Here is a 22247-nt window from a genome sequence, read left to right as displayed (position 1 = left end):
CATAAGATGCGGCTATATGTGTATCCAAAAACCGACAGCAGAACGATTGAACTGACAGATTTTGATTGATATTCTTATCTAAGATAATTTACTCTTTCTGTTGTCTTCGGGGGCTTTGTATCCAAAAACCAACTCCATATTCGTGATCAGCACCCCCAAAAAACATGTCAGTACTAAATTTTGATAAAATAGGGCCCAAAAATTTTTTGACTTTGTACCCCATTTTTGGGGTGCATATTTTGGCCGTTAAAACCCTAAATTGGTCATGAAGATGAATTCCGATTCAAAATCTGATTGCAGATCCGGAATCTACACCTCAGAATACATCTTCCTACTAAGTTTCGAAGGAATCGGAGAAAAAAAATTTTTCTCCGAAAAAAAACTCCTGGACTTACACCTTAGATTTTTGCCATTTTTGGCCAAAAAATCGAATCTCTTCGATTTGGTTAAAATTTTAGTCCTTACTATTTTCAGGGGTGCTAATTCCAAATCTGCTATCAGATTTTGAATATCTCGAAAATTATGGGGTCCAAGGCCTTTCGAAAATTTAGGGGTCCCCCCAAAAATTCGAATTTCTCATTTTTGGGGCCTCGGATCCTAAAAATTCTTTCAGATCTGTGATCAGCACCCCAGAATACATGACTATACTAAACTTCATCGAAATCGGAGACAAAAAATATTTGACCCCTGACCCTCATTTTGGGGGTACCTTAGATACACCGGTAACTAGACTTAACTATAACTCTGTTTGGTGGCCTCAAATCTATTAAGTTTCATTTATATTTTTTAGGATGTTTGTCATCAATATGGTGGAACTATTGACGTTTGTGTTTGATGATCAGGACTACATCAACTGGATAAATAAATACGTGTGGGCAGTGTTCGAACTCAGCGAAAGGATAAACAAACAAACGAACAAATATTGGGAGAACTTGACTTCAGTTATAGTGAACTTTATGTCCTAGAGGACCTACTATGTGATGACGTTGCTGCTGATGGGATAAATATGTGTTTGTACTTAAAACTAACTGTATAACTGCTGACAGCATCCTAGATAGAAAACAAGGAAGTTCAGGTGATATGCCATCCTATCCTCTCTCTAAATCTTTCTATCTTCTCTCATCTCTCACTCTCATCTCCTCATCTCTCACTCTCTCCTCTCATTCTCATCTCTCCTACCATCTACCGGGTTGAGATAGGAACTAAAGTTCCTGTCTCGCCCGGTAGATGGCATTATTTTTTTAAATGAAATTTGCTTAAGCAATGGATAAATAGGAGTTCCTCTCTATGCTGTCAGTACGTCCCTATAGCGTAGTTGGTAGGGTGCTGGACTGCTAGTCGAATGGTTGGTGGTTCAAATCCCATAATTTTATTTAATGGTGATTAAATAAAATAAATTTTATTTTTGATGTTTCAATAAAATGTTGAATTTTACTTTTGCAAACAAACTGTAAGAAATTCCTACTTTGAATTTGGAATAAATGCGTTGATTTGTACTTTGCGTTTCTCCTTTCCTTTTTGACTTTGTCCTTTCCTTGAACGTGAGAAGTTGTAAGCGGAAGAGTCCTTTCCGGGGCAAAGTGCCCGAGACAGAGATTTTAAGTAAAGACGAATAATTTATATATAGACAGACGTTTATTTATTTACACGTTTCTTTATAACATGCGGCAAAACGAAATAAAGACGGAGTGGAGATGGTGCTGTAGTCGGAGTAGAGTCTGCGTCTCGAGGTTTGGAGATGGTGCTGTAGTCGGAGTAGAGTCTGCGTCTCGAGGTTTGGAGATGGTGCCGTAGTCGGAGTAGAGTCTGCGTCTCGAGGTTTGGAGATGGTGCCGTAGTCGGAGTAGAGTCTGCGTCACGAGGTTTGAAGATGGTGCCGTAGTCGGAGTAGAGTCTGCGTCTCGAGGTTTGAAGATGGTGCCGTAGTCGGAGTAGAGTCTGCGTCTCGAGGTTTGAAGATGGTGCCGTAGTCGGAGTAGAGTCTGCGTCTCGAGGTTTGAAGATGGTGCCGTAGTCGGAGTAGAGTCTGCGTCTCGAGGTTTGAAGATGGTGCCGTAGTCGGAGTAGAGCCTGTGTCACGAGGTTTGTTGTAACTCAAATATTGCCGGCTGAAAAAGAAATCGGATGAACTGGAAAACGATTCCGGATGGGTGCAGTTTAATATAATTACCTTATCTTAGTGTATAGATACCGAAAAATGTGGGTTGATGCGGTTCCCAATGCAGCATTAGCAGCATCAAACTATTTCAGAACGTTGCGACAAACGAGTCGTGTACATGTAGTTGTCAGTAGAAGCGAACTGGTTTCGGTTTACCCCTAAAAAGACAATATTCATAATGTATAAAATTGCGACTAATATAATCCAGAGGAAAGCGATTTGAAATCTGAACTAGAATATTTCGATTCAAATTAAGCCGAATTAGGTTCAACAATCAAAACGCGATAATTTTCGCAAGATTTGATTCAGAGTTTTGAATTCTATATGAAATTTCTAACCTGATCAAAATGTGTGTAATTTGAAATAGAACATCGGAAATCGGCAACAACAGCAACTCGTCCTCATCAGCAACTGAGTATCCGACATCAACAGCAGCAGCAGCAGCAGCAGCCGTAGCAGCAGCAGCAGCAGCAGCAGATCGGGATCTCCTACGCAATCATCAGCACCACAGCCGTCAGTCTCATCTTGCGTTCTCAATCGCTAGGCGTCACAAATTCCTTCACGTTCCAGTCTCTCCTAACATCATCAGCCGCTAATTAGTAAGTTGTTCGCTTGGAGCCACACACGTTCTTCACGCCTTGTTGCAGAGCTCTTATAGACCTTCATCACTGGACATCGGTTCTCGGACTGGCATCGGGAGGCTCGAACCGCGCTTCTAATACCTACGTCGACCAATCAGCGACGGTGCATCATCGATGCGACCGGATTGGATCAATCAGAAAGCTCGATCGCGCATTCCTGTGACAGACCCGAGTACGTGACGCTAATCCTCGAGAACCATTCAATTCGTGCCAAACATTTTCAATAAGGCTTACAGGTCATCGAGTTTAATTCGACTATTCATAGAGACACATATTGTTAAAGATAGAAATATCGAATGCTACGATTTTAGCCTAAAATTGTACGCTGAAATTTTATCTAAACTATCAAACAAACTTTAGTGTAGATTTCCCTTCTATTTACGTCTGGTTTTGAACTATAGTACCGGCTGAATTTTACTATTTTCGAGTTTTGCTTTAGGATATTGAAGTTTGCTTAAGGGTTTGTGCAGTCACGCGGCACTATTGTGTAGTAGAGCGTATGTCAGGTCTCCGGTGAGTTATTCTCTATTGGATAGAGTCGTTTTGAAGCCGATTTTATACAGACGTTCACCAGACATTGCCGCGTGAACATCTACTCTGATTGGAATTTGGTGACGTTAAAAAATCATCGAAATTTTGTCATCAGTTGAGAAAGACCTGTGATTGATCACCGTCCGCGTTGCATGCAGATACCACCGAATTCTCGCTTGGATTTCTTCAGTTCGAGGAATTAAATAAATATAAAAATTTCCCAAACCCTCATCACTAAACTTAAAATAACAAACTAATATTGTAAAAAAGTCGAAGGTCCCTGGGGGAATTACTCCGCAACCTGGACCGGCATTGTGGGATAAATAAATAATTCAGCCAGAAACGACTGAATTAAACATAATTTACCCCACGCCAGATATTCTGTAGGACTCACGCATTAGCAACCTCATTCCAGGGAGGACAGTACTCTCGACTCGCCCGCTTACCGGAGATCAATTGCCACATCCTGACCCGCCTCCTCCGAGACTCGAACCTGGGCCACAGCGGTGACACGCTAGTCGCCGACCGACTAAGCCATCCGGTCCGCCCGATTGTGACCGGTAAACATTCGAACATATTCGCCGACTATTCGCATTCTCGTAATGACGTCACAATGGTCAATGGACGGATCAACAGCGACGACAACTCATCCACTGAAAAATTCGTCTGTTATTCCCGTTCGATGTACGAAACTCTAGAACAAGATATCTAATAATCCAGTGAAACGGATCATAACCTTCCAATGGTACCAATATTGTGCACTGGTATCTTTCGGAACTTTTTTCTAGAACTTATATCAGAGAGTAATTTAAGTGTACAGTGACAACACGACAATTAAGATCGATCTCTCCCGAGTGAATAAGTCCGAGAATAAGTTTTCCTAGAAGACGAAATAGAATTTCAATTTATTAAAAATCCCTATATAATACACTACAGCTATTTAGCACCGGCCGTCGTCGAGTCTTTGTAGAACATTTCGACCATTTTCTTGGCAACTTTTTTCACTTGTTTCTCGGTGGGCGTTTTGCCCTCGGACTTCAGTTCGCCCTCGCTGGCGTCCATCCAGAAATCTTTGGTTCTCGAGTAATACGCGGCGAGATCTTCGTCCGCATTCACAGCAGGAGGTTCCGCCATATCTGATCAATAAATCGAATAGCCGCATATCATTAATAACGAACAGCCCCTTAATTCCATTCGAGATATAGTTCTACAGATAAGTGATATGATATGAATCATTTTCTCCACAAAAAAAACCTTTTTATGATTAACACAATATTATATATACATGTACAAAATAGTCGGTTGACAATATGGAGAGGGACACCAGGAAAGCTTTAAAGCTGTTCACAGCCGCAAAGTGCTGTGGCAAGGTGCCCTGGTGCAATAGAAGGTGCGATGCTTATTCAGAAAAATAATAACAATGATAACTATAATGATAAATACTTATAATAATGATAATAACGATAATAATAAATAAACAAATAATCACAATCATGATGATGATGATTATAATAATAATAGTAATAATGAAAATAATGATTACTTTTACTAATATAACGATGATAATAATTGGGTTTAACGAGTGGTTTTAATAAAATCTTACCTTCATCGTCATCATCGGATTCTTCATCATCTTCTTCATCGGACACGCTTTTCGTTTTAGTTTTCTTCGCATTACCGTTGTCTTCGTCTTCGCTATCTTCCGAATCGGAGCCAACCCAAACCTTCATTCAATAGAGAACACGATTTATTACATAGCAAAGGACACGTTCTCAAACAGGTAAAAGCAAAATGTAAAGATTTCATTCGACCATCTTCGAGAGATTTAAACTCAGCAACTTTCCTTTCGAGTCTGTAGGGGATTCCCATTCGAATGCATTGGGACCGAATCCTAAGTATTAGGAGCGAGTTGAACGAATAGCAATATCAACTGTTAAAAGAAGGGCTATGGAGGTAGGTTCTTGCTCTCGTACAGCGAAAACAAAACACAATAGGTTCTTCCTGAACTGAGAAAACACCGTATCTTGTAAACCAGTTCAGGCAAACTTACCATTTTGTTTGATTCGTCTGCGACGATGATCGTGAACTCGTCAAGTTTTTTGACGTCAATCGAGTAGAAATCGGAGAGAGTGATTTGCTTCGATCCTTCCTCGTAGAAACCTCCGTATAGATACAACAGACCGTTAGATACGGTCAACGATGCGTTCATACGAGGCCGAGGAATAAAAAGATCGGCTTCCATTTCGGCATCCACGCGGTTACTCGTACTGGCATCAGCAACTGCAGACGAGGAACCGCTCTGAGGACCTAGAGAAACGGAGGGAAGATGAGATCGCATAGAAGGAAACGTCGAGAAGGTTGGTCTGTACAGCAAATGACTACAGCATATTTTTTAGGAATTTGCAAAGGAAATCACAGCAAGGTGTGATGGGAACAAGAAAGGATTTTTCTCAAGGAAATCAAGAATATATGATGAAGAAATTTCTCGTCACATCATGCATGGCCTTATCTAAATTGAAATTCATTTGACAATTCTGCATCTATATCTTTTCCATGATATCAAAATCTATCAATACAGCAAGGTGACCTCGCAAAACGGAAGCTTATGTTTCTGCTTCAGTTACTACTGTAGTTAATACCTCCCCTTGACTTCAGAGACTAAACTCACGTACCTACAGTTACTGTAAATATGCCATCGTCGTAAGCCGGTGCTTGCTGCTGCTGGACATCCATCGATTCAGTTTCCATATCTTCCTCTTCATCGTTTTCCTCCCCATTGTCATCCATCGTCTCCTCGTCATCACCTGCTTCCCTCCTTCGCCTTCGTTTCGTCACTGCTGTTGTATCCATTTTACCTCTGACCATAAATAGTTCCAGTTTATGCGTTAATTCATTTGAAGGTGGACATAAACCCGAATTCGAACTGGAGAACTTATTGTCCATTACTTTAAGTGGATATAAGGTAAGTTGGGCATTTTCTGCTATATGCATCAAAACATGCCGTGTTTTTATCTATTGATTATTAATTATGTGGTGTTGTCTAGCAAACATAAAACTCGAAATAGATGCCGATAATAAAATATCTCAATCTTTTCACAAGTGTTCTTTTTAAAGTTCCCAACAAGTTTTCAATCGAATTGTAGCGCCGACAAATCTTTATTTCATCAAAAATGTCACTGAGTACAAGAAAAAGTCATCGAACGCTCACCTTAGAATGGTTTCGTGCCATTTTCCTTTATCCAAGTCCAACGTGAACAAATCGTTGTAGAAGTTACCTTTAAGATCATCGTCATCGTCGTCGTCATCGGAATCATCTTCTTTCTGAATGAAATATACGAAAATAACGCATTCAATAAGATCCGAGGAGTTATAGACTTTCCCAAACACTCAGTTCTCGGTGCTTAGTACGTACCTCGTCGAAAACGCCACCGAAAAACAAGGCTTTATTGCCCGGTATTGCCACACCGGTCATTCCCGTTCTGGGCGTCGGTTTAAAACCAGAATTCTTCAATAGATTCCACTTCCATCCCGGTTTATCATCGGCTTTACGACTTTCTGTAAAATGTCAATGAACGTGTCAATTGACAGATAAGACTCGAGATCTCAGGGGCTTTGTAACACCATTGATAACTTTGAAACACTTTAGGATATTGTAATCGTCATTTGCCAGATACCAGGAGACGAGAGACGCACCACAGCAAAGATGGGCACAATGTACATTTACTATTAGCTTCTGTACGCAGACACAGAGTACCTTAGATACACGTTAAATTTCAATATTTTACACGGCTTGATGTCATTTGATATCCAACGTAATTATGTCTCACTATTGATAGATATTCTACGAATTATTTCGCGTAATTGAATATCATTTTTTATACATTAATTTTACTGTAAATAGCATTCTATAATTAGATTTGCACCACAAGAGTCGAAGCATCACAACATGAATGACAAAGTTTGCTTTCTCCAGATTGATATGCCCATAGAGCACGAACGAATCGTTCTACTCACCATGTGGTGAAAGTGTGTAAACCTCCGTGTGAACGACGCCTTTCTCGACGTCTCTTTTAACAGTTTCTTTACTGTAACCGCCGAACACGACCACGTGATGCGAGTCACCGGCTACGATCATCTGACAACTGGAACGCGGAGTGGGCGGAATTCCGACCGCGTCGATTTTACACCACGTGTACGTCTCCAGATTAAACGAGTACAAGTCGTTGAAATATTTGTAGTTTCTGGAAATTCCGCATTATCAACATAAATTACAATTGAAATTGGAAAACTTTATTATTTTAGTGAGTACAACGAATTCATACAAAATCAAACAGATGATATCCAAATAAAAGAACATAAAAATCACAAACACACATACTGATGATGAAGACGGCGACAACGAAGATGATGATGACTTAGATAAGGCTCAAAATCGTTAGATTAATGGATGTCAGATATTATCAACTGTTTCATTATCATCTTTCACACTGAGAACACATCCGTTTATCCGTGACAAAAAATAACGACCATGGGTCACTGAAAATGAAATCTCTATTACTGTTACATCCTACCTTGTGTTATCGTGAAAACCACCGAAGACCAATAGTTGTTTTTTAAATGCTACCATCCTATGACCGCTACGCGACGACGGACCACCCGCTGCCCTGATTCAAAAACAGGAAAAATCAAATTTTAGATTTAGCAGATCATCTTTACCGTTTGGGTAGTAAACAATTTAAAAGCCGAATCCAACAAAGCTCTCACTTAATTTCCTGCCATTTTCGATCTTTCAAGCTGAACATCCACAAGTCTTTATAATGATAGAATTGTGACTGGGAAGGACTGGCGAATTCTCCACCGAATATCCACAACTGTCCACCCAACTGTTTCAACGCTACGGCCTGATGGGCACAGCGGGGCGGTGGCGGATTCGGCGCCATCACTTTCGTCCAATCTTTACGTTTGCAATTATAGAAGAACAAATCGTTGTACAAAAAAGTCTGCAAATAAAAAAAAAAGATGAGTCGGCAATTTCGTTGACGATCGCCGTCTCGCATTGTCTTGGAAGACAAAGGTATCTATGTACGAAAAGGTACCTTGTGACCATTGTAAAATTCACCACCGAACATGATCAACTCGTCCCGGTCAGGATGAGCTGCTAGCGTCATATTACACCTGCAATACAGAAACAGCATTTACTAGATCGACCACTTTTAAGTCGCCAGATTTTAAGAGAAGAAAGGAGTATCAGTGTTTTGGAAATTCTGACTCCTTCGTAAAATTTGAATTGTTGGTGTCTTGTTGTTCTTGCTGATGACGACTGGTACAATGAACCTCTTGATAAGAAACAACTCCCACTGAGGATATCTTATAAATACAATCAGCTAATCATGTTTGTGTCCTCACCTCGACGAAGGTTGTCCGCATTTTTCCTCGAACGTTTCCACTTTTCGTCGATCTTGCTCTTTGAAATGGGCGATCAATGATTCAATGTCTTCCTGAAAACAAAAGACATTGCTTTTAGTGACTCCAAGTCCTAACCCGCAACATCAAGCCAACAGTGAATATCAAATCAATTTGTTAAACAAACTGCAGACCAAAACTTAAATAACATATTTTGTTTTATTATGAGTATTTTAAATGTTGCTCTAGGAATTTCTTTACCTCTCCCGCTTCGGCCAATTGTTTTTTCGACTTTTTCTCTAATTTCTTTTCAGTTTTAAGCAGCGTCTTTTCGGCTCCTTTCCCTTTTTTATCTTTATTCTTCTTCTTTCCCATTGTTGTACTGTTTTTTGAGGACGACTTATTTACAAATATCGAGCAGCTATCGTTTTGGTGAAGGAGACAACTGCAAAAATCAGAAGCCTATTCATTAAGTAATTAATTAGTAAATGATGGACTTAATCCAGTTCAATCCATACGGTTCAACCATACATGGATTATCATTTATACTATGGCTCATGGGGTTTATGGGTCTCTATAAATCACTATTCCTGTTAAGATGGATCGAAGTGTTAAATGATACAAAGAGCATAGTGGATACCGAAATGTCTTTACTAAGAGAACCATTTAGGCTAAAATAAAATGATACCTTGTTTCTCCTGATTGAAAGGGTCATTTTGTAAACTGATATAAAAATTTGTAATAAGTTCGTTTCTAACACTGCCGGGTCTATTATGGTTGATCATGATCTAAAAAAATAATTTGGACACAGATAGGCAGTGGGAAGGGATCGACTTTAAAGCTGAGCAGACAAGAAAAAACAAGGAATCAATTTTCTAACCTTAGTTCTATCCAGCCCAGTCGTAAAATAAAAACGATTAAAGCTAGTGTGATAGAACGAATGGAGCCGCGAAACATCAGGATACATATCCAGAAAAACCAGTCAGGTATAATTCATTCTCTCGTAAGATAAAAGAGGAGAAGCCAGTACGCGTAGTACGGTACATATCTACAAATTACACATTGACACCACGGATAGACAGTCAACCGATTCCATTGAAGTTTGCGGGTTACAATTTTAGACTGCGGTATATTATTGTAGAGCGACTGTGACGTTCGCGATCGACTGAAAATAGGCATAGAAGCCGTGAGTGCGAGATGTGAAGAAAAACAGATTGTTTCGAAAGCCAGGGGAACAAAGAACACGCGAGTATTGGGATAGCTTTATAGAATTCGTAGCTATGATTACGCTACATTCTGAAGATGGATGCTGTTAAACTCGTGGTTCAATGTGCTTGATTTCACAAATTTCGATGACTTCTCAACACCGCAAACAGCAATGACTGCTGTACCAAACGTAACCCGCGAAGAAGCTTGCGCGCAGCAATACGCTGAATGGTCTGGTCGTTTCTTCATCAACCTATACGTGCTAACTCCGATTATGCTCGCGGGCTGGGTGATGAACACTCTAAATATCGTCGTGTTTACCAAGCTCAAGTCTTCACATCCTTCAATACACTTGTTAAAATATCTGGCAATGGCCGACATCGGCATGCTGTTCGGTCACTTTCTGTCAGACACTTTGAGGTATTCGATTTTCTACATCAATTACGGTGATAAGGTTTTTATCGATCCTTACCACATCTACCCGAAAATGTTTGTGTACGGGACTCACATTATACGTTTTGGATTCATGTATCAGCGCAACTGGTTGACTGTTCTGATACAAATAGAACGATTACTGACTGTTTTATATCCGTTAAAAGCGAGTCAATGGTGGACGAAAAAGCGCATGAACCGAATCATCGGCGTGGCTACCGCTTTTTTCTTTATTTGGCCCGTTTATTTCCCCCTGACCCTTAAAATAGAAGAATACATTGACCCCTGTCACGGACCTAATACTCGACTTGTTTACAAATACGAAACATTATATCTATTGTGTAATAAACTGATAGGACCGATTTTTAGGTTGATAATTCCTTCCGGGGCGGTACTCTTGATAAATACAGCCCTCATCGTAACCTTGTACGTGAAGTTCAAACAACGCCAACAATTAGGCGGAACCTCACAAAAACTGTTGACAGGTGATTCTAAAGCAACTCGTATGGTAATATCGATGAGTGTAACCTTCCTGGTTCTAGAACTACCTGCCACGTTTTCTAAAGTGCGTTCGTACGCGTTGCCGAATGCGGTTATTTGGGAATTAGCGATGGACATATCATTCGTTACGAGTGATCTTAATTCGTGTGTTAATTTCATTCTGTATTGTATCGTAAATAAGCAGTTTTTTCGAACTTTAACACAACTGCCAGTGTAGCTTAGTACTGATCAGGTTTTTCAATCAGTTCAGTGTCTCTGATGGTGGTGGGAATTAAATAGAAAAAACCTCGTTACAAAACAATAAAACCAAGCAGCTTTTATAATGAAAGAAAAGAAAAAAAAAACAATTAATCACGATTAAGTTTAATATCATACATGACTATTACCTACACGAGCATATCATTCATTTTATCAATGCTCAGCAGACATTTAGAAATCACTCTAAAAACCGTTTAGGCTCTCACACTCACAACGCATTAGTGTAACCAAGGGTTCTTAGGGCCAACCTTGTTCATTTTCAATACCAGAAGATAATGAATTTCCATACCCCATAAGTACACTTTGGCCAACTTTTTTCATATGCCTATTCTAAGTAAATCTGTGGCATTAAAATTGAATTGACAGAGGGTTTTCATAAAGATTGATTCAAATTTGTAGTGGCTATGAACATATCTTACTTGGAAAGTGACACCTCTGCTGGTTGCCATCAAAGGACAGAAAATTGGGCGGAAATTTCGAGACCGTTTTCTAATTTACCATATCTTTGCCATAGAGAATAACACATGATTTCCATAGCTGTTTTCCAAGGCCTGGGAAATGATTCCCATTTTTCAGAAGTTTCCAAAACCCATAAGAACATTGTTGACAATATAATGCACATGCTAAAATTTAATGCTTCTTCACAACACATCTTTGCTAATTTCATATATGTTTAAGGTTTACCAGTATATGACCTCACTTATCAAGTCACTAGTGTCGGTGAATGTAGGTGTAGGTGTAGTAGTAGGCAGTAGACGTGCGCAGTGTGTCAGTTTTTAATATTCTCTATTTATCTAAGAATTCGACAAATATATATACAAATCGAGCAAACTTACTTATGTGTGAACGATACTGATGAACATCAAAGAATGCAGCATTTATTGAGTTATTTGTGAATATAAATAATAAAACGTGGATTCTAAACAATCGGGGACAACGTATTTATGTGGAGGGCTGCCAGTTTACATGAACAATCGATACCTGACCTAGATGCCGCCACAAGACAGTATACATACTCCCACAGGTGTGTATAGGAAGGAGTTGACGCCGGTAGAGCTGAGGCGCGCTTCGACTAGAGACATACATCCAAAAGTGCATCTTTTGTAGAATTTTCCTAATTATTCGATTGCATAAGATCACCGAGTATGATTTTCTGTCTGGCCCAGGTCACACACACCCGCAAACTAGCAACCTGAAAAGTGGCCCCCTCAAAATCGATGCACGAACGACGAGTCCCACAAAAGCAGATCGGGCTGGCAAGTGGATAGTTTCTGCCGCTGGAATAGCAGTTAAAACCCCAGATTTCCTTTCATTTTCTCCCTCTAGGCCTATTCATCAATTTTTCATGACATTTTTCCATAAGAAGAACCATTCCCCTTCTGCTTAATGTCAAATAAACTTAATCAACCAGTCAGTACTACTTAGTACTATCGACCTTAAATGTGTGTCCTTTGACCCCATGAACAGAAAGTAAATAACCGGTACACACGTAGTTATTCATATCGCAGTTCCGTAACTACAATAATCTAATATAGAACTATTCAAACTGGTTTCTTATGGTGTGTGTTCTAGCTAAAAATGTATTTCATTTCTTAGGCTCCATAATAGGCGTTTATATGCGTACCAGCACTCGTTCAGAGGTATGTTAAAATTTCTTAATGGGTCTAATAATGCGGGTGTTGCTGGACCACATGCCTCAATTACGTTAGTTACCGGTAGGCCTACACTATGGATAGTGAAACTGCTGGTCAAAACTCGCATAACCTAGGCCTAGAATTCCAGGGGCAAATCCAGGATTTACAATGGGAATGCTCTCCAGGAACTTCCAAGAAAATTCTGAAAAATTTAGTCTCAGTTTCATGTTTTCTGAGCGTTCTAGGTACCTCTTGATCATTTAACATATTCAAAATCTTGATGAATATCTTGAATTTTGAAATGATGCGTGTGAAAAAACTGAAAATGAATAATACGAAGGGTCCGGTTTTATAGACGGGTATAACCTTTAACCCGGGGGCTAACTCAATTGAAAAAGAATTAAGTAAGCCCTCGGGTTAAAGGTAATCCCAGTCTGTAAAACCGGCCCAAGGAGAATTTCTTAAGGGAAGCCGGGGGGGGGGGGGGGGGGTTGGGGGGTCGCTTTAGAGCTCAAAGCATCCACTGGATCCTACATTATTCCACGAATTATTTAGCTACTTTGTATCTAAGGTTATTTTCCCTACTTCTTTATTGACAAAACGTTTGATTTTTGGATTTTAAGATTATCAACGAACCAACAATAACATGTCCGGGGAAGTGCTACTCCTGCAGGAAGACGAGTTTCCCTACCCTGCGACAGGATGCAAAAGACCAGGTCACGTAGTGTGCGTAGAAGTCGGTAAGTTTAGAATACTCGGGTCACACTTATTTCTACAGCATCGTCTTGACTTAATCACCTCTTTTTCTTCAGGTGAATTAGCATCTTCAGTTGCGTACGTTACGGTAAGTTGCATTTGTTGTGAGACTTTTGGGTTAGAATCAATCACTGGCAACTTTATCAACTTTAAGTGAAGTGAACTGTACTTCAAGAACACTTACCCAACATTTGACCCAATCCGCTTATTAACTCAACAGGCTTCTGAAAATGAAATCAATGGCGACGTTTTAAAAATCAACTTGGCAAAAATATCGGCCGCGAATCTCGTCCCAGGTCTCGAAGAGGTCAAGGATAGGATATGTGCTGTGAAAGATACTGACGTAACCGTCGTCTGTAGCGGCTGTTTGAGGAAAGATACGTTGGAAAAAATTAAAAACGTGTTCAATACCGACGAGTAAGTACCCTATTTTTGTCCCTACTCTGTATCATACCCGGTGCAGTAATCATAAGGGCATTTTGTCACATGTTACGTTACTCCAAGGTCGTAATAACGCGTTCATTTTTTTAGTGCCACGCTCGGCACTCAGAACAAATTTACTCAATCTAACTTAAATTCGATGGAAATACCATTCAACGCCAAATTCATTATAAATGACTTAAACTGTATCTGAAATCATTACTGTAGGCTCGTGCGGTTGAAGAAATCGGAGTGTTTGGGTAAAAGTGTACATCATATGTTGGCGAAGATGGACGAGGCGGACTCCATGCGGCCTTATACCGATCCGGACATTGCCGCTCTGTTGAAACGAGCGTTCGGTTACGCGCCACCAAAGGACCCCAGCGCTCAGCCTGATCCCCTATTCCCTGCACTCGTCTGTAGTATGGGAGATTCTTTTGAAATCTACAAAGTAGGTTTTACTCGCAAATTTTTAAAAACACGAGACCATGACATTGTGTACTTTCCAAATATTGATGTTTTCCTACAGGTCAAAGAAGATGGAAGCTGTAAGTTCTTGGAGAAGGTGTTGGGATATGGCGGCGTTTATTTGGCTTCATTGGGCAGAGCTTTAACAGGATACAAGGTATTGTATCTAAACCTTACCCTTAGAACCCATACCCCTATGATTTCACTTCACTCAAGTCGTACTGAGAACTTCCTAACCAACTCTAAATTAATAGTGTTAAGGTCCTGATGTAAGAAGGTACACCTTTTGCGATGTAAAGCAACCATGACATTCGGGTGTCTTGGAAAAGAGCATTTACTCTATTCCTACGCGTAATACTTGCAATATTTGTATCCGATATTCTACAGACTATAGATGAAATTATTGCTGCTTCGAAAGACGGAGACCCGGCCAATATTTCTACTACATTAACCGAAGCCATTCCTGAATCGTACGGTGATGTCGACACTCGAGCTATCAGCATATTTTACCCGTTTGTCGTGGAAGTTTTCCCGATGGGTAAACTAATTCAAAACGGTACGCGGCCTATATTTTACTTTCCTAGCCACGATTCAGAGTTTAGGCAAAGATTGATACCTTGTTTCTCATTTCTGCTGAGGTTAAAAGTTGCAGCCATGAACTGATAACAAATCTTATTGCAGTTTGAAAAAATGATCCCATCGATTAGGAGAAAGAAGGTATCAAATATTATCCTTATCACATATTCTAATCGGTCAACCTCTTAAGTATTTGACACAAACTCGGGTACAATTTTTGCAATCTCAATTTTTACAGAGTAAGGGAGACAGAGTCTGCGATATGTTTCTAAATAAACCCAAGTAAACCAGTTTATCATCATTAACTTCCTTGCAACATGTCCGCGTATATATAAACGAATAGTGCACATATGACGATCTAACACTGGTATATCAATTCATTTAGATATTACGGAGCCGAACCCCGATGATTTGATGGCCGCTTTAGCAAACGAAAGCTACCGGACAATGATGACGATGATGAACCATCATACAAAACGATTCAACCTCACAAAAACATATTTTACCGGAATGCTATTTCCTGGCAATGAACGACTGGTGGACTATATACATCGTATGCCCTACAGTTGTGTGGTAAGAATCATTGACCCATTTTTAAAATCAGAGGGTTTGCGCAGGGGTAGATTAAGCAGAGGGGGCGTGTGAATTCTAAGATATTTCAAATTGCATAAATGTTTTTTAATCGTGTCCCACTCAGCCAAACACTTACTAGGCTCGATATTGCGCTTAGCCACTATTTCTTTACCGAGACCCCTGCCTTTTGAGAATGTTTCTTTTTTCAGTTTACCCAGCAGAGACCGAACAACGTAAGACTGTTAAAATACGAGAATTATTTACCAGTTATCGGCGGGGTATTGAAGACTCTGGGCTAAAGCAGCATACGGCAGGTTCAGGAATAGATCTAGGTTTTACAGAGAAGTTGAAGAAGTGAAGTTAACATGTAGTTACCAATTTGAGAAAAACTATTTAACTACAGAGTTAGATCAGAAAATTAAGCGAATTCATCACATTTTGAATCGAGCTTAAATCGGTGCAAACGACGCTTAACTCACACTATAGAAATCAATACGATGGATTAAGCAGTTCATGAACAAAATTAAACAGGGAGCGTGAAAACCAAAAGTGAAATCTCCGACGAAAAGAACGTGAAACAAATGCCCAGAATATAGTAGACTCATCCTCCTCGTTTCTGCAACAAACGTCGGTGAATTTGACGATATAATTTTACTGGCAAGTCGAATTTTACCCGTTGAATCCAAACCAGTCGATTAGAACTGACCAGAGAGATGAGGGAGAGAACCAGCTCTGAGCCAACAGGGGGAAGGTGAAAAAGGAAAGAAAATAAACTTGAATATCAATGATTTCATAATTTTTCTAGTTTCTTTAAGAAATGTGTCTCTATATTCTCATCATTTATACATTATACACGGCTGTCTTATTTATACATAATATCATTATCATTATAATAATAATTATTAGTATTATTATCTTAATACATATTCTTTTTTAATATATAGGTCGTATATATCTATAACTATAAAATAACCTCGAGGACTTATACACTCAGTCATATTTATTACTTCCTAGTTCGCGAGAGGGTAGCGTGTACCCCAAAGCAGGCCCGGTTTCACTCACAAAAACGACAAATACAACGATAGATATACAGTAGTAGACTTTGCTCAAGTTGGATCTTTTGGGATCGTTAAAATGAATCCGGCTTAAATGATATCCGAGTTGAATGTTATGTATTTCATATATAGTCACTAAAAATATTCTAAAATACATCCGAGTTAGACGGTTATCCCCAAGTTGATCGGATCAGACTTGGGCGGAGTCTACTGTGTAATGATTCCTGTCACCATTACAAATCTCGAAACTGTTTAATTGACAATAAATAAATAAAGCTATATCGAGATTATTTTCATGGATCGTTCTGAGATGTTCTTTTTAAAGCGCGAGTATAAGTGAAACTGGGCCCGGGCAGGCGAGGAATAACATCTGTTCTTTACACAATAAATAAATACACGTATTAGTTACGCCTACTGATATTGTCGGGAAAATTTACAGCCCCTTTTACGAACAGTTTACAATCATCAGAGTCGCCATCGAGGAGACAGGGCGCAGCTTCATGAAAAAGTTTAAGGTTAAATCGGTTCAGTTTGAATTGTTGACCTCATTGACGACGCAAAGAGGTCAAAGGCAATTAGACCAGAAATTTGAGTTAAACTTTTTCCTGAAACCGGACCGAAGGGGAATAAAATCTACGCTTAATAAATTACTAATTCATTTATCCTCATCATCATCATCGTCATCATCATCATCAGCGCCACCGTTATTAATTAAGAGATATGAATACTAGATTAATCGATTATCAAATAAATTAATTCGGCATTAGGCGGAAAGAGGTAAATAAACTTGCTGCGGGCCAGGCTGAAGAGAGAATGAGAATGACAAACAGCTTATCGATCTAGAACAAGACGTGAATGAAGCAAATGAAGTCGAATTCAGTTAGTAATGTTGTTAGTGACATCAATTTGAGCCGACACACATCACAACTCCAGTCAGAATAGATAACGACAGAGGAGCCAATACAATCAAAAGTATCACGAGTTACTCATCTCAAACTTATCTTCTCACTAGCAGTTTAATGTTGTGATCAAGATACTAAGTTATTGCTAATAAAATCACCGCAGTAGCTTAGATCTAACTAGAGTAACAATTAGAAATCATGGATACGCATACACTGTGTAGTCGGATACAAAACATCAGTCTTGTCATTCAAGCCATCGTCATTCAAATATCTCTAATACGAAAAAGTGGCACGGTTAATTTTTTCTAAGCGCAAAAGCAGTTGCAAGCTTTAAAACGAAATATCAGTTCACGCATAATGACAATATCATCATTTAGAATTCTATTGTTTTTATTTTGAAAAGTGCCTACCGAAAAGTGAATACAGTAGACTCCGCTCAAGTCAGACCTTTTGGAACCGTGAAAATATGCCCGACATGAGTGATATCCTTAGTTGGATATCATGTTTTTCATATACACCATCACAAAAATAATTCAACAAACATCCGAGTTGAATGGTTATCCAAGTTGAATGGATCCGACTCGAGCGGGGCCTACTGTATACAATGCGCATACTCCTTTGAAGCAGATTTGAATGTAATTTTATAAAACGTTTATAACTTTCAAATATACAAGGATATAACGTTGATAACCGGAATGACTTGATATCTCATTAAGGTTTAAATCCGTTCCGTGAAACTAGCCACAGTTCTGTGGATGATGTTAGACATGAGTGTCAAAATTAGTTTGTTTCTCAAATGTTTTCAACTTCTAACAGGGAACTGCAGAACTGGGTCGAGCATTCCAATTAAAAAGCCTACTATATTTTCTATAACAGGTACATCTTATGAGCCATTTTTAAAATTGCTTCTTAACTAATCAGTGTCAATGTTCTGCTTCCTCTAATACATGTACAAAGCTTTTTAAATCGTTGATTTGATAGTATTTTCGTATTACACGTATTTCTGTATTCTATATGGCTTTTGGTTACTATCACATTTTGTTAACTTAAGGTTTGTTACTATTTCATTTTAAAGAGCTAGCATTATTACGATTGATATCTTTATAATAATTTTTATAATTATTAATTCAACTTATCCTAATAACGACGATAAATTAACTTTTACGTAATTTAGATTCTTTAATTCATCGGTAAATATATCTACACGGGAAAACCATCACAATTTTTTATTCCTTTAAACTTCTCTGATATCTAAAGATGTCTAAAACCGCCAGTTGATAAATATTACAAGCATATCTATCCACGGAAGCATGTATATGACTATCATCAAATTGATGTAGTATTTTTGACCTTACCCGAAAAGATGGCTACCTCCATGAAACTCCTTCAAATTGCCCATTGATTTGTTTCGTCAACAAAAAGGAAGTCATCTCGATAATCCTTGATGTCATAGGAAGATTTATAAAGGCAGCCATCCCATTTACAAGATTACTTTAAAATGATAAGAATTCGAAAAGTCTATCGTTACAAGTGCTCAATGTCTCATTCTAAATATGGATGTGCACTACTCTATCACAATAACAAGTACTCAACATTCTAACCTCGTAATCAATAAAATTCTGTTCAACCATTTCGCGGTTGGCACTCACAAAATGCAGAAAAACTATGGAAGATACAATAAAGATTTTCTTCGTGCAGTCCATCACAAATACTCGTATATGAATTCGAAAACATTGACCTCTAAACATATATTTCATTTCTCACGCTAAAATCAAGACCCAGTTCTAGAGTTTGAGTTAAATTCGACTTTCAACGAGTTGGAATTACATGTACATCGTAGCTCATTCAGTCATTTTTAAATGTCTCAGACCGGAGAACTGGGTCCAGTGGAATTCTTTTTTACAATCATTAAAATACTATGTGTAGCAATCAAACATCACTCGATTGTGTAAGTATCAGTTCACCCTTAGTTTATTACATTCGACTATACTAGTAATGCGTTTATCTTAAAATCATAACATTGTTGCCCTTAGATATTGACCCTGTATTTTTTATGAGAATCATGCACACTTCGATGATTGCCATTCTGTTTTTTTCAGTTGGCACAACGCACAGCCCAGAAATCATTAGCTTTGATGTCCACATACATGAACGACATCTTCTTAACAATGTTCCACACATGCTTAATTCTAGCTACTTAAATGCAGGCATAAATTAAGCAGCCCTCGCCACGAGTAAAGCATGGGTCTGACATTCATACAATTTCTTTTGTATTATCTCTATTACTAAGAAATTGATTTTCTAAAATATCGTTATATCAATAAACTACAATATTGAATATCAAATGTAGCAGGACAATTCATTTTGGTAGAAATTTCAATCATATTCACAAAGAAAATATCGGACATTGACGATCTCAAATACGATGTATATTTATAACGACAAGTAAAAATTGACAGTTGAGTTTGAAAGCGGATTCTGGGCTGCTGCAATTAATATAATGATAAACATTTTTTTCTATCATTCATATCATTTAACTCGATTATCAAGAGCATATGTTTTAGTATAACAGTTTTCATCGGTCAGATCGCTGATATACCAATGTCTATGGACCAATCAGAGTGGCTTTTACATATAGAACAACAACAGGTAATCGAATTCCCGTAGATAACGATTTTTCTACCCGACCAGATAAAACCTGGCAAATTTACACGGCGAGCAAACGTTCTATGTGTCATATAGGCTTTTGAACACTTAAAACACTGAAAATACCTCAATCCCGAGGTCCAATTTATGGCTTAAGAACGCTATTTCAGTACATGTACTTTGATTTGATTGCAATTTTCTGTTGAATTTATCAGCAGAATGTCTATTCCGTTACGCAGCAAGCGATGACAGATTACAATTTTCCGAGTCACTGTCAGAATTCCTCTATGGCGTATGTTCATTCGAAAGGTAATCATATGACTTATTACCATGGTATACATATCTTTTCATATCACCTTCATAGATAATAAATAATCGATGCACACTGTCATTTCATCTCTCTGACAAATATTTCCCGCCGAAAAATCGTTGATTTTTTTGCGTGTGGCTTCTATGATATATATATATATATACACACATATACATTCTACTGGAAATTGACTATTAAGAGAAGAACATGATGTTCACTCAGGCGAGAGTTAGTGAGTTCATATCAATATCTAACGTCGTAAATATCACGAAGAAGAGGAATATCATTGAATTCGATAATGTATTCGCGCGTGCGTAGAAAAACCGTCGCGATTGAAAGAAATGTCGTGTTTCAGTGCTCCACGCGTGCTTCCGTCGCTGGACGACATCGAAATGGCGGAAGAAGAGAAAAAGTCAGGTCGTCGCTATGGAAACATCTCGTCGATCTCATACGCAATCACGCTGTTACCGTCGCCATGTCGACCTCATAGATACGTCTAAAAAACGAACAACACAGATTTGAAAAAATATATATGAACTATCGAGGTTTAACCCTTTCAGTGCAGTGTATAAATCAGTGACGGACATTGCTGCGGTGTAGTCACACTATAGCGGTATGTCTGTTATTCAACACACTAGGGTGAAATTTTTCAAAAATTCTCAAATTATCTTCTGCATTTTTTGGGTATTAATCAGTCAGCACTGAAAGGGTTATGATGAAACCTGCTATTATGCGAAATACTCAAATAGCCTGCATTTCATAGATATCGAGTGAGAATTTGCAATGAAGGAAATTAGAAATTTCTCTGACAGTTATGACTTCACAGCAAGATATAAAGGTTTGAATCCTCAGGATTCCCAGTCTATGAAACGAGGCCCCAAAGCATAATATTCATTCAATCCTACAATCTATTAATATCATTCTAAGTATTTTACACGAAATGTGTAGTTAGTTTTTTTTTCTAATCAACCGCCGTCAAAAAAGCTCAAATATCATGAATTAACCAAATAATGGTAAATAATCAACAAAACAAACACAGTGTAAGCACACAAAAACATTGTAAGTTTAAAACATGAATTCATTAGAACCAGAAACAAAAAAACAACCAAAACTTTAAGACAATAATGCAACCACTTTTAGATAGACTCTGCCTTATGTGGAAGTGTTTGATAGAACTGTTAACGTATTGTAAGTTCCCAGGGCTGCCAACCTCTGCGAAGTGCTATCAATAACAAATTAAATTTTTTCAGTAACATTTCTTCATTGAGATATGAAAGAAAATGTCCAAATTATCAGTAAAGTTATGACCATCAGTAACATCTTTCACATTTCCGTTCACATATCACATCAGCATTTTTTTGGGACAAAATAATGCAACCCAGGAACGGTTTGGCAGCTATGAGTTCCAATTGTGGATCTGGGAAACTGAAAATCTTCCAAAATTCGCGGAATTAAATTACTTGGCTGCTGTGAAAATTGGAAAAGTCTATGGCAATACAAAAAGTGACTGCAAAAACTGAAATTCAACTAATTCTGACCAAAATATAACTGGAGCAGAGCTAGATAAACTTCTTTACGAGCCAGTCAACAATAATTGTGGAGCCTAGTGTAAAGATAATATGACTGACCCACAAGTGCGGAACTGTAGCCAATGTAGGCATTGAGGCAAAGCAGAAACAGTTTGATTGTTTCTAAATGGTAGTATTAGATAGAGACAATGACCAACACATCACGTTTAAGAGAAACCGTATGCCCTAACCTACACCCAGTGGAGACA

General features: G+C 38.5%; 3 protein-coding genes across 9 annotated transcripts in view; 1 reads left to right on the top strand and 2 right to left on the bottom strand.

Moving 5' to 3' along the window:
• Positions 1–1621: 1621 nt before the first annotated feature.
• LOC141913990 (kelch domain-containing protein 4-like) lies at positions 1622–13744 on the bottom strand. 4 transcript variants are annotated; one of them, XM_074805231.1, is made up of 15 exons: positions 11967–12079; positions 8995–9178; positions 8737–8828; positions 8427–8505; positions 8095–8330; positions 7902–7994; positions 7345–7571; positions 6743–6885; positions 6539–6651; positions 6003–6187; positions 5381–5637; positions 4934–5054; positions 2497–4466; positions 2192–2316; positions 1622–2108 (listed from the first exon to the last, which is right to left on the bottom strand). In XM_074805231.1, the coding sequence occupies exons 2-13, from the start codon at positions 9106–9108 to the stop codon at positions 4267–4269; spliced, it is 1860 nt and encodes a 619-aa protein (XP_074661332.1). In that variant the 5' UTR covers positions 9109–9178; positions 11967–12079; the 3' UTR covers positions 1622–2108; positions 2192–2316; positions 2497–4266. The 4 variants fall into 4 exon arrangements, with proteins under 4 accessions (XP_074661332.1, XP_074661333.1, XP_074661331.1 ...); XM_074805232.1 differs by lacking the exon at positions 11967–12079 and adding an exon at positions 13705–13744 and having other exon boundaries at positions 1622–2316; XM_074805230.1 differs by having other exon boundaries at positions 1622–2316.
• On the top strand, positions 4998–16413 carry LOC141913991 (uncharacterized). The gene is made up of 10 exons (XM_074805234.1): positions 4998–5110; positions 12727–12770; positions 13388–13504; positions 13577–13608; positions 13741–13937; positions 14169–14391; positions 14470–14565; positions 14796–14964; positions 15370–15557; positions 15767–16413. The coding sequence occupies exons 3-10, from the start codon at positions 13411–13413 to the stop codon at positions 15854–15856; spliced, it is 1089 nt and encodes a 362-aa protein (XP_074661335.1). The 5' UTR covers positions 4998–5110; positions 12727–12770; positions 13388–13410; the 3' UTR covers positions 15857–16413.
• Positions 16364–22247, bottom strand: part of LOC141913989 (phosphatidylinositol 4-phosphate 5-kinase type-1 alpha-like) — a 38007-nt gene continuing 32123 nt past the window's right edge. For all 4 annotated transcript variants that reach the window (XM_074805227.1, XM_074805225.1, XM_074805229.1 and 1 more), the window contains one exon: positions 16364–20966. Coding sequence is in view for 3 of the 4 variants with exons in the window: in XM_074805225.1 (XP_074661326.1) it covers positions 20955–20966 (12 nt within the window). In the remaining variant the exon portion in view is untranslated. The remainder of the gene's footprint in view (positions 20967–22247) is intronic.

This window comes from Tubulanus polymorphus, chromosome 12 (genome assembly GCF_964204645.1).
Source record: "Tubulanus polymorphus chromosome 12, tnTubPoly1.2, whole genome shotgun sequence".
Taxonomy (NCBI): domain Eukaryota; kingdom Metazoa; phylum Nemertea; class Palaeonemertea; order Tubulaniformes; family Tubulanidae; genus Tubulanus; species Tubulanus polymorphus.
This window is presented reverse-complemented; position numbering and strand designations above follow the sequence as displayed.